This window comes from Diabrotica virgifera, chromosome 4, assembly GCF_917563875.1.
Source record: "Diabrotica virgifera virgifera chromosome 4, PGI_DIABVI_V3a".
Lineage (NCBI taxonomy): Eukaryota > Metazoa > Arthropoda > Insecta > Coleoptera > Chrysomelidae > Diabrotica > Diabrotica virgifera.
The window spans coordinates 37,258,172-37,273,166 of record NC_065446.1 but is presented as its reverse complement, the minus strand read 5'-3'; the positions used below and the strand labels follow the sequence as shown (position 1 = coordinate 37,273,166).

Below are 14,995 nucleotides of genomic sequence, written 5' to 3'. Positions count from 1 at the left end.
GCGAATGCCAACTGATATGTAGGTTGAAAACATTTTAGAAGATAATGTTTTGCCATTTGAAAGCCATATTGGATATGACATATTGGTGCTAATGTACTTCTTCTTGTCTCTAGCATAGTGAATACTTATCTTGATGAGATTCAATTTAAAAATTATACTGGCCAGTATATAGCCCAGATCAGATTTAAATCCGATTATAGCATTTATGTGATACTTTAAAAATGGCATTTGGAAAAAATTCTTTTTCCTATGATACAGGGGCTAAGGATAGCAGCACAAAAAATTTCATTCCACGTGCATATGCAATATTTTTTCCGAGAGTATATAAGTGAGAATTGCATTACAGATATTACAGGTAGAAATTCGATAACATACATAATTATTGTAATATATTATTTATTTATTATATAAATAAATATGCAGATATATCTTGACTGCAAAATATATTAACAATTAGAGATATTAGATGTATAATAAATTGGCAAAGTATTACAACATTTTTTGTATTAAAAAAGAAAACAATTTTTTTAATAAAAATATTATTATATTATAATGCCAATTTAAATATACGTTCATGGCATTTTAAACATGGTTATTGAATTTCTACCTCTAACACCTGTAATGCAAAAATATGCCTCTATTATATATTAGTTAATTTTTTATATTGGCGCATAATTTAAGTTTATATTTTGTCTTTATATTACTAATAATATCATTAAATTGAATAAAGTATATTTATTTACTCACACCCGGCAAAAGAGCACTATCTCAAAAGCGTTTAAAATTGTCAAAAAAGTGAAAAAATCATTGTCAAAGCCTCAAAAAGTGGCCTTAGATTAGTCATAAAAATCTGAAAAAATTCAGGCTAATGTATTAATGTCCTCAAAACTACTTCTGATAGTTTTTGAAAAAAAAAAAAAATATTGGTAATACAATGTGAATTTCAAACGATATAAAATACTTACAGAATAGTAGAGCGTTGTGTAGAAAAAATGCATTTCGCGCTTAGTTAAAAAAAGAACGTGCTGCGATTTCGCTCTCAGTGAATTTTGACTAAAGAAACATTAAAAAATAAGTTGACGCCGGAAAATTCCCAGTGACAAAACCTCCCACGATAACCCCCCTTCCCGGGAACCGTGGCTAGTTATACTAGAATATTCCAGAAAGTAGATGGCAGTATAAACTTACATTTGGTATACATTCAGTACTAACCAAAAGTCTCCTTCCCCCTCGTATCTTTTGAATGGATATACAGTCGAACCCGCTTATTGGAATAGCTTTCGTGCCAAGAAAAAGTGTTCCTATAACAGGGATATTCTAATAACAGATCATTGGTGCCTAGTAAAAACGTTTCGGGACCTCGTACATTTATTCCTTAAACCGGGATATTCCTATAACCGGTATTCTAACAAGCGAGTTCGACTGTATGTATAGTGAAATTTGGAGCAAGAAAATAAAAGGACGTACGCTTCACAAATATAGTCATAACAGGTGACGTACTAGTCACACTTTGACCGATAATTTTTAATGGGACCTTATGGAAAGTGATCGTTTGAAAGGTATTGAAAATACCTATTTAATCACACTAATTTTGTTTGGGTTTTAGTTGATTTTTATGAATAAATTAAATAAATACTAAAAAATTGTAGTTTCGCATTTAATTAATAAATACTCAATCGTTCTTCTATAGTTATAAGTCAAAAAAGTTTTTCTCAATCCTTTTGTTGTTTTTACGTCAACGTCAACTTTTTTAACAAATAGCCATAGGCTGACGTTTGAATCTAATTAAATGCGAAACTACAATTTTAGTATTTATTTAATTTATTCATCAAAATCAATTTAAACCCAAACAAAATCAGTATGATTGAATAGGTATTATATTTTCAATGCCTTTCAAACGAGCTATCACTTGCCATAAAGTCCCATTTAAAATTATCGGTCAAAGTGGCTCTGTAACGTCTGCACTACTACGTCACCTGTTATGACTATTTGGGAAGCCTACGTCAGTTTATTTCTTCCTTCAAACTTTCACTATTATAAAAGTATAACCGTTCAAAAGATACGAGGGGCGAGGGGACTTTTGACTAGCACAGTAGAACTGATGAAATTAATTTTACTTCAAAAAATAAATCAATAGGACTTTTCAACGCTTCTCATTATTTGTTTCGAGCTTCTGTCATATGTCGTATATTAATGTTATACACCGATTTACGACATATGGCAGAAGCTCGAAACAAATGAGAAGCGTTGAAAAGTCCTATTGCGACTTCTATAACTGTCAAACCACGATAAAAAAACTAAACAATAAACAACTATTTAATAAGGATTTTTTCATGATTGAGAATTCGGTGCCAAAATACGTATTTTGATAAACTATTCAATATACATATCTTATAAAATCTCTTAAAACCTTATTCCAACCCTGGGTTTAGGTTTAAATAAAATATTAATTAAAAAATTAAATGTTCTCATTTTTTCGACTATTTCTGGAGTACCCTATATAATAAAGCATTTTTAAAATATACTCTGGACTCTGTAGAGCTTAAATATGAAAAGTATACTTTATGTTATATTTACGCAATCTTTCGAAACCAATATCTTGTTATAAGGGCTATCTTGATATATTACAATAACAAGTATATTTCAAAATTTGACACATTTTTTACTCTTTTTCAAAATTTATGCTTTTTATAAAGATAGATAGTATCGTTATAAATTTCTATCTTTAACAAAAAAATCTATTTTCTCTACGCAACAAAAAGTATTAATTATCGTTTTTATATCTGTATTGTGTCTATCTCTATTGGGACCGTGCAAGTTCGGAAAAGCGACACCTAGCGTCATAAATCAGCAACATTTTTAGCAGTGGCGGCTCGTGATTTTTACAATAGGGGAGGCTATACCTAACTGTAAAATATCTAGACAAATTTGCACTAGCAAAAAAATGCGCCAAAAAATGTAATTTAAGGCCCCATCTTTTGACCATTTTTTATTTACATTTCATAATATCATCCTAATTCATAATTTCATGATATCATTATTTTAGAAATAGTTAGTCTAATAGTAAAAGTTTAATACCAAAGTTTGTGTCGTTTATTTGTTAACAATTCCATCTATTTGTAAATAGATACCTATGCATATCAAAATAAATACAGATTTGAAGTTTTGCAGTCCATACATAATGAAGCTTCAAATTTTTTAAGATACTCAACTGATTTTTTTTTAATTCTAAACGCGGCCTACTGCGAATTCAAAAACACGATAAATTACCGATATTTTGCTTTGAGTTAGAGATATCGGAAAAAGTTATTTGAGGAAGTTGTTCCAGATATTATTATAACCCAACATACCAAATTTCATAACAAAATTCGCACTTTTAGATTTTTCATTATTTTTAGTCAGGACCCTAAAATTCGTTGTCCCGAGACGCACACAACCACCCAACGGAGCTGAGAAGCTATTCTGCCTCCCTTGGTATATCTCCGGGCAGCGTGTGATGGCGCCGTAGATGCCACTGTTAGGAGACCGGGTCTCCGTAAACGCCTGCTGCGCTGCACGGAGCATTAGCAACGGAGAATACTGGGCTTCTCGGCTCCGTTCGTGCATCTCGGGATAACCCAAGGTCTTGCCTACAATAATATGTAATAAAACTGAGACGCGATCATGCGTTCTAATGCTATTGCTCCGTACGTATGGATAATTAGTGATAATATGGAATTTACACGTTGTATAATAGTGAGAGTAATTGTTGTTTTCGCGATTCATGATAAACAAAACAGTATAGAGTGTGTAAAAAATTTATGGGGAGGCTGAGCCTCCCTTGCCTCCTCTGACGGGCCGCTACTGATTTTTAGCACTTTTAATAATGATATTAGTCCTGGTAGCCGGAGAGATAGAAGCGGATTTTGTGCGTGATAAGTAATATGGAAAAACTATACGGGGATATGTTAAATTAGTTGTGTACATGACTTTCACCAACGGCCGGAAACCACAGTGGGGGCCGAGGGTAGTTATAAGGGGACTAAGTCGCGGCTTTTATTATTTTTTTATGACGCTCATGATCGAGATAGTGCACCAAAATTTGGGAATAAGTAAGTCATAACGTAACTAAGTAAAATCTGCAGGGGCGGAACGCTGTGTGGCCGACAAAGGGGAGGGGGGAGGGGTAAATAAAAAAAATATAAAGGGTTTTTTGCGACGTTGATTGAGACAGTGAACCAAAATTTGGGAATAAGTAGACCATGACATTACTAAGTAAAATCCCCAGAGCCGGAAACCAGAGTGGGGGACGAGGGTAGTTATAAGGGTCAAAGTCGCCGTTTATATTATTTTTTTTGTGACGCTCATGATCGAGATAGTGCACCAAAATTTGGGAATAAGTATGTCATGACGTAACTAAGTAAAATCTCCAGGGGTGACACGCTGCGTGGCCGATAAAGGGGTGGGGCAGGGGTGAATACAAAAAATATAATAAGGGGTTTTTGCGACGTTCGTGTTGAGAGAGTGCACCAAAATTTGGGAATAAGTATACCATGGCATAACTAAACAAAATCCTCAGAGCCGGAAACCCGAGGTGGGGGACGAGGGTAGTTATAATGGGTCAAAGTCGCCGTCTTTATTATTTTTTTTGTGACGCTCATGATCGAGATAGTGCACCAAAATTTGGGAATAAGTAGGTCATGAGGTAACTAAGTAAAATCTCCAGGGGTGGAACGCTGCGTGGCCGATAAAGGGGTGGCGGTAGGTGTGCATACAAAAATATAGGGGGTTTTTTGCGACGTGCTAGATTGAGATAGTACACCAAAATTTGGGAATAAGTAGATCATGACTTAGCTAAGTAAAATCCCCAGAGCCGGAAACCAGAGTTGGGGATGAGGGTAGTTTTAAGGGTTCAAAGTCGCAGTGTGTATTATTTTTTTTATGGCCCGGCACAAAATTTGTCCCCCACGCAGCGTTCCGCCCCTGGAGATTTTACTTAGTAATGTCATGATCTACTTATTCCCAAATTTTGGTGCACTATCTCGATCACGAACGGCAAAAAAACCCCATATATTTTTATACTCACCCCTGCCTACCACCCTTTTGTACCCAAAGCAGCGCTCCATCCCTGGAGATTTAACTTAGTTACCTCATGACCTACTTACTCCCAAATTTTGGTGCACTATCTCCATCATGAGCGACACAAAAAAAATAAAAACCGCGACTTTTGCCCCTTATAACTACCCTCGTGCACCACTCTGGTTTCCGCCTCTGGGGATATTACTTAGTTATGTCATGGTCTACTTATTCCCAAATCTTGGTGCACTATCTCAATCACGAACGTCGCAAAAAAACCCTTATATTTTTATATTCACCCCTACCCCCACCCCTTTGTCGGCCACGCAGCGTTGCGCCCCTAGAGATTTTACTTAGGTACGTCATGGCTTACTTATTCCCAAATTTTGGTGCACTATCTCGATTATGAGCGTCATAAAAAAATAATAAAAGCCGCGACTTTGTCCCCTTATAACTACCCTCGGCCCCCACTCTGGTTTCCGGCTCTGGGGATTTTACTTAGTAATGTCATGGTCTACTTATTCCCAAATTTTGGTCCACTATCTCAATCACGAACGTCGCAAAAAACCCCTTATATTTTTTATATTCACCCCTACCCCCACCCCTTTGTCGGCCACGCAGCGTTGCGCCTCTAGAGATTTTACTTAGGTACGTCATGGCTTACTTATTCCCAAATTTTGGTGCACTATCTCGATTATGAGCGTCATAAAAAAATAATAAAAGCCGCGACTTTGTCCCCTTATAACTACCCTCGGCCCCCACTCTGGTTTCCGGCCGTTGGTGAAAGTCATGTACACAACTAATTCAACATATCCCCGTATAGTTTTTCCATATTACTTATCACGCACAAAATCCGCTCCCAGCTCTTAGACTATGGTTACTGGATAATTGTCAAGGATATAGCCAAAAAAATAAGAATAAGAAGAAAAAAGTAAGATTCAGGTTATGTTATTGAAAGGTAAACATTGTATGTAGTAAATAAAATTAATTATTAAATTGCAGTATTACTGTTAATATGGATGCAATAATAAAAACTAGATTTGAAATAATAAAACTAAATTTGAAAAAGTATATAGGGAATAATCAGATTTTTTGACATGCCATGTCTATTACAGCGAGCATTTCAGTGGCTTGATTTAGTGACGAGTTTATATGACGTCATTATTACATTTGAACTATGTGCTATCAAGAATACTATTATAACCTGCAATCTCTATTCGCGGTGTGCAAGTACTTGGAAGGGAAACGAGAAACGACCGTGCGCGACTCACGGAGAAATATTGCAACTATCTTAAATAATTCATATTGTCAATTGAAATTGTCAAATTGACGTATATTTCATACCTTCTGTCATTGAAGCAGAAAAATTATATATTGCTCCACAATATTGATATGATGTGCAATTATTATAAAGGTAAATTTAGTTAATTGTATTTTGCTTGCAGTACTGCATTTTAATAACTAATTTTATTTACTACATACAATTGTTTACGTTTTGATAACATAACCTGAATCTTATTTTTTCTTCTTATTATTTTTTTGGGCTATGGCCTTGACAATTATCCAGTAACCAGGACTAATATAATTGGACAATATAATTAAAAGTGCGAATAAAGTTGCAGAGCGTAGAAATAGGGGTCGCTTTGCCGAACTTGCACGGTCCCAATACAATTCCAGAGCTTAAGATTATCAATTGAAGTAACCTTTTTTAAATGTTGTGTGGTATAGTTGTTCCATTTTATCTTTGCCCATGCGTCATGGTTCATTTTCAAACAAATGAAATCAAAACATAAAGTAAAACATACGTCAATATGTATACACATTGTGTATGCTATATATATTATACAGGGTGTCCCGGAAAATAGTGCGTTCCTTAAAGGTATAGGTAGAAGGCACCATGTAGAACAAAAAACTCTTATAACATTTTTTTCTAAATGCAACCGTTTGACCAAAAAATTAAAATGTATTTTGGTATCCAAATTTAAATCTGACAACTATGTGCGGTACGCAAATTTAAGCATAGACAGTCCCATGTAAATAGATAGAAGATGATAGTAAACAGATAGTTTTAAAGAATCCTGTTTAGTGTCAATGCCGAAAATGTTTTCGAATAGTGAGTGTATTACCTATTATGTTATTACCTATGAATGGTGTTTGTGAAAGGTTACTTGAAACATCTATTCGGTATATTAATTATTTTCAAGTAAGTACAACTTAGTTATTTCAGTTCACAAGTAAACAAATTACTGAGACATTATCTGGTGTATTTAAGTTCCACTGTAAACTATTAAAACTATGTAATTCAGTTAAAGCCCTCAGCAATACTCAGCATTCAACCCATTTAAATCTTACTAAATACATAATACTAGTTTAGTTAAAAGATGTGTTTTTATGTTAAAAGATGTGTAATTCGTTTAAAATTATGCAATAGGTATTTCAATACATTTCAAAAGAAAATAATTTTAGTAAACAAATAGTAAATACATAAGTATTACCTACTATTAGGTTGGATTATTTTAAATACTGTTAATCACAATCACAAACGAGTTCTTATTATGTTATTATGCCGTAGTGCGTACGATGTTGCCAGTTTATTAAAATTTCCAAACATTAAAATACAGGTATATGGAAAACAATGTTAACTTTTTTTTGGAAACGCTTAACTTTAGAAAAAAATGGTATAGGACTTTTTTGTTCCAAATTGTGTATTCTCTCCATACCTTAAAGGAACGCACTATTTTCCGGGACACCCTGTATACTACACACATCGACGTACGTTTCACTTTATGTTTTGATTTAATTTGTTTGAAAATTAAGTATGACGCATGGGCAAAGATAAAATGGAACAACTATATATGTCAATATTGATTCGAGAATGACAGAAAAAACGATAAATAGTAAGGGGTGAAGAGTTCTATCATATTTTCTATTACAGTACAGTAGTCAGTAAGAGTAATGTATACTCTTTCTTTTAAGAGTTACTTTTAAGAGTAAGATAATGAGTACTGTAACATTTGTGACTTTAAATTAATGATGATAATTTAAAATAATTGAGTATCTAACGAAATATACTATCTATCTTTGTTTAAAGTCTTCAAAAACTCGTTTTTAACTTGCGTTAACCTAGATTTTTAGCGACTCTTTTGAAATGTGGTATGCAATTCCTTTAAGTACACTATCAGTCGGTACATTGACAATGTACAACCACATAATAACAGTTTGTTCTGGGGGCGTTGGCAAGAATGGATCCACAGTTGCTGTAAGTCAGAGTATCTCAAACGACATGGCATGTCTGCAATTTTACTCGTTAACTTTGTTGAACTAATATTGGGTTGTTTGAGGCGAATGTGGCGTTCCTTCTAATATTGCCATGGGCTTTTTGGGATACCTGATACATACACCACAAATCTATACCGACTCATATTTACAGCGAAACTTTTCAAATGTAAAAATATCGCATTAGTCGAATGCCGTGTAGAAATGATTCTGTTTTGTTAATTAACAAAAACCGTTCGAATTTTATCATAGCCAACAAATAATGTAACATTCACATGCAATGCTTGCAAAAATATTAATTTTTAATTAGAAATTTATTTACAGTCTACCGATTTAGAAATACATTAATGGTACATATCTTTTAATTGCTAATACAATGGCTAACATTTTCTAAATACTTAGCTTCCAACTTACCTAAAAAGCTTAAAGATATATAGGTAATATATAACACATATATGTGAAGACTTTTACAATCATTTGCTTTGTGACAATCTTTTGCAGCTGCTGTATTTTTTTCTTCTGTAAGATATTTTTTTTACGTTTCCACACTTACGATTGCCACACTCTTCTTCTCATCGGGTTTCCTTTACCTCTCCTACCATCAACTTTATTCTCATTCTTCATCCTCATACTTCAATATCCGCGGAATCCTAAGACGAGATAAGCGACAGAAACGTGGATAATGAAAAAAATTGAAGGCACCCGTGGGAGTGCCGATAGAAGTAAAAACTTCTTATAGTATATAAATTACGAGCTTAATCCTTTTTCCTATACGCGAAGTATATGCCCTATGCTATTTATGTATACATACACATAATTAATATACGTACAAAATTTATTTCGTCGAAGCGATGACGGTCGCGATGACGGTTCCTAATTGAATACTTTTCCCCCATCCAAAAAGTGCATAACGCCCATAAAGAAATTTTCACTTCAAAAATTTATTTCGTCGAAATCGTCGAAGCGATGACAGTCGCTAATTTAATACATTTTCCCATCCAAAAAATGCACAACGTCCCTAAAGAAGTTTTCACTTCAAAAATTTATTTCGTCGAAGCGATGACGGTCCCGAATTCAATACTTTTCCCCCATCCAAAAAGAGCACAACGTCCCTAAAGAAGTTTTCACTTCAAAAATTTATTTCGTCGAAGTGATGACGGTCGCGATGACGGTAGCTGATTCAATAATTTTTCCCCATCTAAAAAGAGCACAACGTCCCCAAAAGAAGTTTTCACTTTAAAAATTTATTTCGCCGAAGCGATGACGGTCGCTAATTCAATACTTTTTCCCCATCTAAAAAGTGCACAACGTTCCTAAAGAAATTTTCACTTCAAATATGTATTTCGTCGAAGCGATGATGGTCGCGATGACGGTCGCTAATTTAATACTTTTTCGCTTTTTCCCCATCCAAAAAGTGCACAACAACCCTCAAGAAGTTTTCACTTCAAAAATTTATTTCGTCGAAGAGATGACGGTCGCCAATTTAATACTTTTTCCGATCCAAAAAGTGCACAACGTCCCTAAAGAAGTTTTCACTTCAATATATATACGTACAAAATTTATTTCGCCGAAGAGATGACGGTCGCGAAATAAATCCTTTTTCTCATTCAAAAATAGGTTTTACATTTATTTTAAATTTAAATACTTCTATACAATTTATGTATAGATACACATAATATAGATACGTACACAGAATTTATTACGCCGAAGAGATGACGGTCGCGAAATAAATCCTTTTTCCCCATCCTAAAATAGGTTTTACATTTATTTTAGATTTAAATACTTCTATACAATTTATATACAGTGTGTTTGGTAAAGAATGGGCCATAGCTTAACCTCAAGTTCCTGAGGTTAAAATAAGCCGATTTAAGCTAACTTACCTTAGTACAAAGTTTATAATAACCGAGATACAGGGTGTCAGAGTTAAACTTTTTTTATTTATTATTGAATATTTCCTGACAGGTATGAGATAACAACATGAAATTTGGTATGTGGGGGTTTTTTGGGCCGAGAAAACTAAATTCCCTACCAAAAATTATGTATTGCCCAGAGGGCGCCACATACGCCTTTCAGCACTCATTTATTACTTTCAGTTTTTTTTTATCCCTCACTCTGTATAATTTTGACATTAAAATTTTTATTCTCCTATTAGTTTTACTTAAAAAAGGTCTTAAAATACTTCTTTCATCTCCCTAAATTCATAAACGCATTCTAAATCTGCGATACACCATCATTTTTAGCATAATATTGTAGTTACACCCGAAAAATAACTTAAAACCATAATAATTGTGCCAGTTCTCAAATTTATGTCATTGCATCGCAAATTCCATTTGAAGAAATTTGCGATACATTTTTGGATAATTTTATGGTTTTAAGTTATTTTTCGGGTGTAACTACAATGATATTATGCTAAAAATGATGGTGTATCGCAGATTTAAAATGCGTTTATCTCGAAAACGGTTGAGTTTATGGAGATGAAAGAAGTATACCTTTTTAAGTAAAACTAATAGGAGAATAAAAATTTTAATGCCAAAATTATACAGAGTGAGGGATAAAAAAAAATTGAACGTAATAAATGAGTGCTGAAAGGCGTATGTGGCGCTCTCTGGGCAATACATAATTTTTGGTAGGGAATTTAGTTTTCTCCACCCAAAAACCCCCACATACCGAATTTCATGTTGTTATCTCATACCTGTCAGGAAATATTCAATAATAAATAAAAAAAAGTTTAACTTTGACACCCTGTATCTCGGTTATTATAAACTTTGTACTAAGGTAAGTTAGCTTAAATCGGCCTATTTTAACCTCAGGAACTTGAGGTTAAGCTATGGCCCATTCTTTACCAAACACCCTGTATACATACAAATAATATATAGCATAAGCGATGATGGTCGCAATGACGGTCGCGAATTCACTGCTTTTTCCCCTATCCAAAAATCGCACAACGTCCCTAAAGTTTTCACTTCAATAAAAGGATGAGAAAATATTAGGATGCTTTTAAAGAAAGGTATTGAGTACGATACTTTGGGGGAAAATAATGGTGACTGGAGAAGTTTTAACTTGTGTGATAAGTTCGGAAGACTCGACCGACAGGAGAGAAAAAATGAAGACAAAAAAAAGATATCTAGATGACTATAGAGATCTATAGACCATAGTAGATGTCTTAACAGGGCACAGTTAAGCTGAATAGGCAGTTTTAGCTGATGGGATTGTCAGACGATGACCTATGCAGTTTATGTCACCTAGACCTACAGGAAGAAACTGCAGAGCACCTTTTGTGTCACTGTGACAGCCTGGCAAATGTGCGGTTCTTTGCATTAGGCGAAGAAAAGCCACCGGCAAAGAGCTACAAGGAAGGTTCAGTCTAGAAGTTATTAGACCTTTTAAAAAAGGTCAGGCTAGAGAATGTAATCTGGTATTAAAGGAATATGTCAAAAGCCACCTTATTGAATATGTCTTACGAATACAAATGGAAAGTCATTCTATCGAATTCAAGAACGGAAAGATGTAATTGAAAGTAAATCGCTGGTACCTATGATTAATGTGATTCCTAATACATTTCCAGTGAAAATAATAACTCTTTGATAAGTGTTAGCAATACAATTCTTTTTTATATGCGTGTCCGCGAAGATTATAACTCCCAAAATATTTATAACGAAAATATGTAGTTCGTAGTAGATGCCGACGAAAACAATTATTTCCCTTTCTGTTTCTGTTTCTACCGACGAAACAATTATTTCTAAGAACTTTTTAGTAATTATAATTTTCGTGGACCCAAAAACAGAAATTATGTTTTTTGCTGATACTCCTCAAAAAATAATTTTTTTCGCTATCACTTTATTAGGGATTATAATTTTCACAATCATATACATAATCGAAAATAATATTTTTCGCGGCGTTCATTGAAAGTTCTACTCTTACCGGCATTTTTCGGAATTATACTTTTCGTAGGCGGCGGCGAAATATGAAAATACTGTTCTGATGCTATATTTTCTCGTGGCGTAATAATATTATTTCTCTTGTTTTCATCCATTTTGAAAAAATGTGAAAACCTTGACTTATCTATATCCGTCTGTCCCAGAAACTTTGTAAACATAACTCCTCCATCATTAGACCAGACAAATGAGGTATCGAATGAAAGATTATAACCCAAATATGGTATTAGAGGTGAGAAATTTGACCCCAGACTTTCGGTTTTAGAGTTGCAACTGGAACTACTGTTTTATAGTCGCCGAAATAGTACAAGCGACATATTATTCGACGCGCCTTAGCAACACGAAAACAAATAAGTATATAGTACTTTCGGTTTCATGCTTTTTTGTCAGTCCGTATGTCTGTCCGCGAAAATAACTTCTCAAATAAATACACTTATCCAAGAAATTACCGCGCCACCTTAAAAATGGGTCATTTTTAATGTCTCGAATTTCCTAAATCTGTTGTCCAATTTAAGTGATTTTTTTAATATTTATTAAATATACAGGGTGTCTGCGTAACTTGGAACCATATGGGAAACTTTTTTAATATCAATTTTACGAAAAAAGTCATTCTTTATAAAGTGCTCTGCATAGTCTAAAACCTAAGATGCAATCATCAGATATCCAATTTTGTCAACAGTATACGAGGTATGTCAAAAAATATGAATTTCGCTCAAGAGCAAACTACCTTTATATTTCAAAATATCAAAAAATTTCATTATGAAAAGTTATTTGTAATTAAAAAACCATATTCAAATATGCAATAACAGCCTTCTACTTGAAAAAAAAAATTCTGAAATTTTCCTAAATTACTGATTCCGAACATCATTTTTATTTATTAGACATGTAATAACTCGTTTATTAATAATTTTAGGAAAAAAGTTATTCTTCATAAAAATCTGTGCATGGTCTAAACCTCAAGATGAAACCATCAGTTATCCAAGTTTGTTAATTTTATACGAGGTGTGTCAATATGAATTTAGAAAGAATTCTTTCTACATTCTTTCTAAATTCATATTATTTGACACACCTCGTATAAAATTAACAAACTTGGATAACTGATGATTGCATCTTGAGGTTTAGACCATGCACAGATTTTTATGAAGAATAACTTTTTTTCCAAAAATTCTTAATAAAAGAGTTATTACATGTCTAATAAATAAAAATGATGTTCGGAATCGGTAATTTAGGAAAATTTCAGAAATTTTTTTTTCAAGTAGAAGGCTGTTATTGCATATTTGAATATGGTTTTTAATTACAAATAACTTTTCTTAATAAAATTTTTTGATATTTTGAAATATAAAGGTAGTTTGCTCTTGAGCGAAATTCATATTTTTTGACATACCTCGTATACTGTTGACAAAATTTGATATCTGATGATTGCATCTTGAGTTTTAGACTATGCAGAGCACTTTATAAAGAATGACTTTTTTTCGTAAAATTGATATTAAAAAAGTTTCCCATTTCGTTCCAATTTACGCAGACCTGTATATGTACCTTATTCTTTAACAATATCGCTGTAATAATATTATTGCTAGACAGGTAAATTGTCATTGTATACCGGGTGTACCAATCAAACTGTGTTTTTTTCTCAAAGTTCTCACCCTGTGGAATATTCTAGCATTTAAAAAATACTGAAATTAAAACCCAACTATTCGCTCCGTGCATGACTGACACGACACCTAGCGTAGTTGCCTGACATTTTTGGCGAACACAACTTGATGTTAAACATATTATACAAATATGACATATTTGACGTTAATATAATATTTTTATTTACCATTTTTGATAAAATTTATTATACAAACAATAAGTTTCAACGAGTATCAAATAAACGTCAAATAAAAAAACGGATATTTGGAAGTTATCTGAAGAAAATATAAATTTTAAGGGTTTTTCTTCACTTTGTCGTTATAGATTAGTTGTCGGTGTTAACATTAATTAAGTGTACATCGAAAGAAATTAGGCAGTGTGAATTATTATTACCAGATTTTAGCATTAGCTGGATCTATTGTGTTGTGTATGTAACACAAAATGGAAATGGATGACGATAGGAATATACCACCAGATCGGGGAAGGAAATAAAAAATAAATAGTATTAAAATATAAAAATAAATAATAAAAATCAAAACGGCAATATAGTCCATGTGGTGAGACCGCTCCCGTCTGGAAAAATTTCTGATTAGGTTTCTTTGTGGATTCCTATTCAAAAATGTCCCCTTTAAACAAATCTGAAGGGTTCCGGGCGGAATTTTTGGGCAGAAATTGTTTAAACAATTTTTTTAAACAAATTCAAAAGATCACTTTTTTTGCTCCGGAACATATATTTCTACGTTTTGTCGGTCATTCTGAACAAGAAAGGTATCTTGTAAATTTTCTCAAAAATTGATAGTTTTCGAGTTATAGGCGATTTAAAATCTGAAAAATGCGAAAATACGCATTTTTGACGCTTAAAAACTCATATTCAAATTAGTATTTTTGAGGTTGCTAGATACTTAAATTGAAGACTAAATATTCAGCTTCCAGATCCTGAAGAGTGATCGCGTCTAACTTTAATTTATACCGTTGTTTTTTAATTGTTAAATATGCGTGTTTATCCGATTTTTCTGCCGGTGCGGCGCGCTCCGTTTCAAAAATCTCCTATTTTCCTCCGAAAAATATTTTATCTAGATTCTTTGGGACATCCTAAT

The 14,995-nt window shown here is 33.3% G+C and overlaps 1 protein-coding gene across 5 annotated transcripts in view; it reads left to right on the top strand.

Annotated features, from left to right (window-relative positions):
* The window catches only part of LOC114329940 (choline/ethanolaminephosphotransferase 1), a 150,834-nt gene that overhangs the window by 31,231 nt on the left and 104,608 nt on the right, over nucleotides 1-14,995 (top strand). The window contains exon 4 of one of the 5 annotated variants that reach the window (XM_050648154.1): nucleotides 8,183-8,314. The exons of the other annotated variants lie outside the window; for them this stretch is intronic. Coding sequence (XP_050504111.1) covers nucleotides 8,183-8,314 — 132 coding nt within the window. The remainder of the gene's footprint in view (nucleotides 1-8,182; nucleotides 8,315-14,995) is intronic. 5 annotated transcript variants of the gene reach the window in all.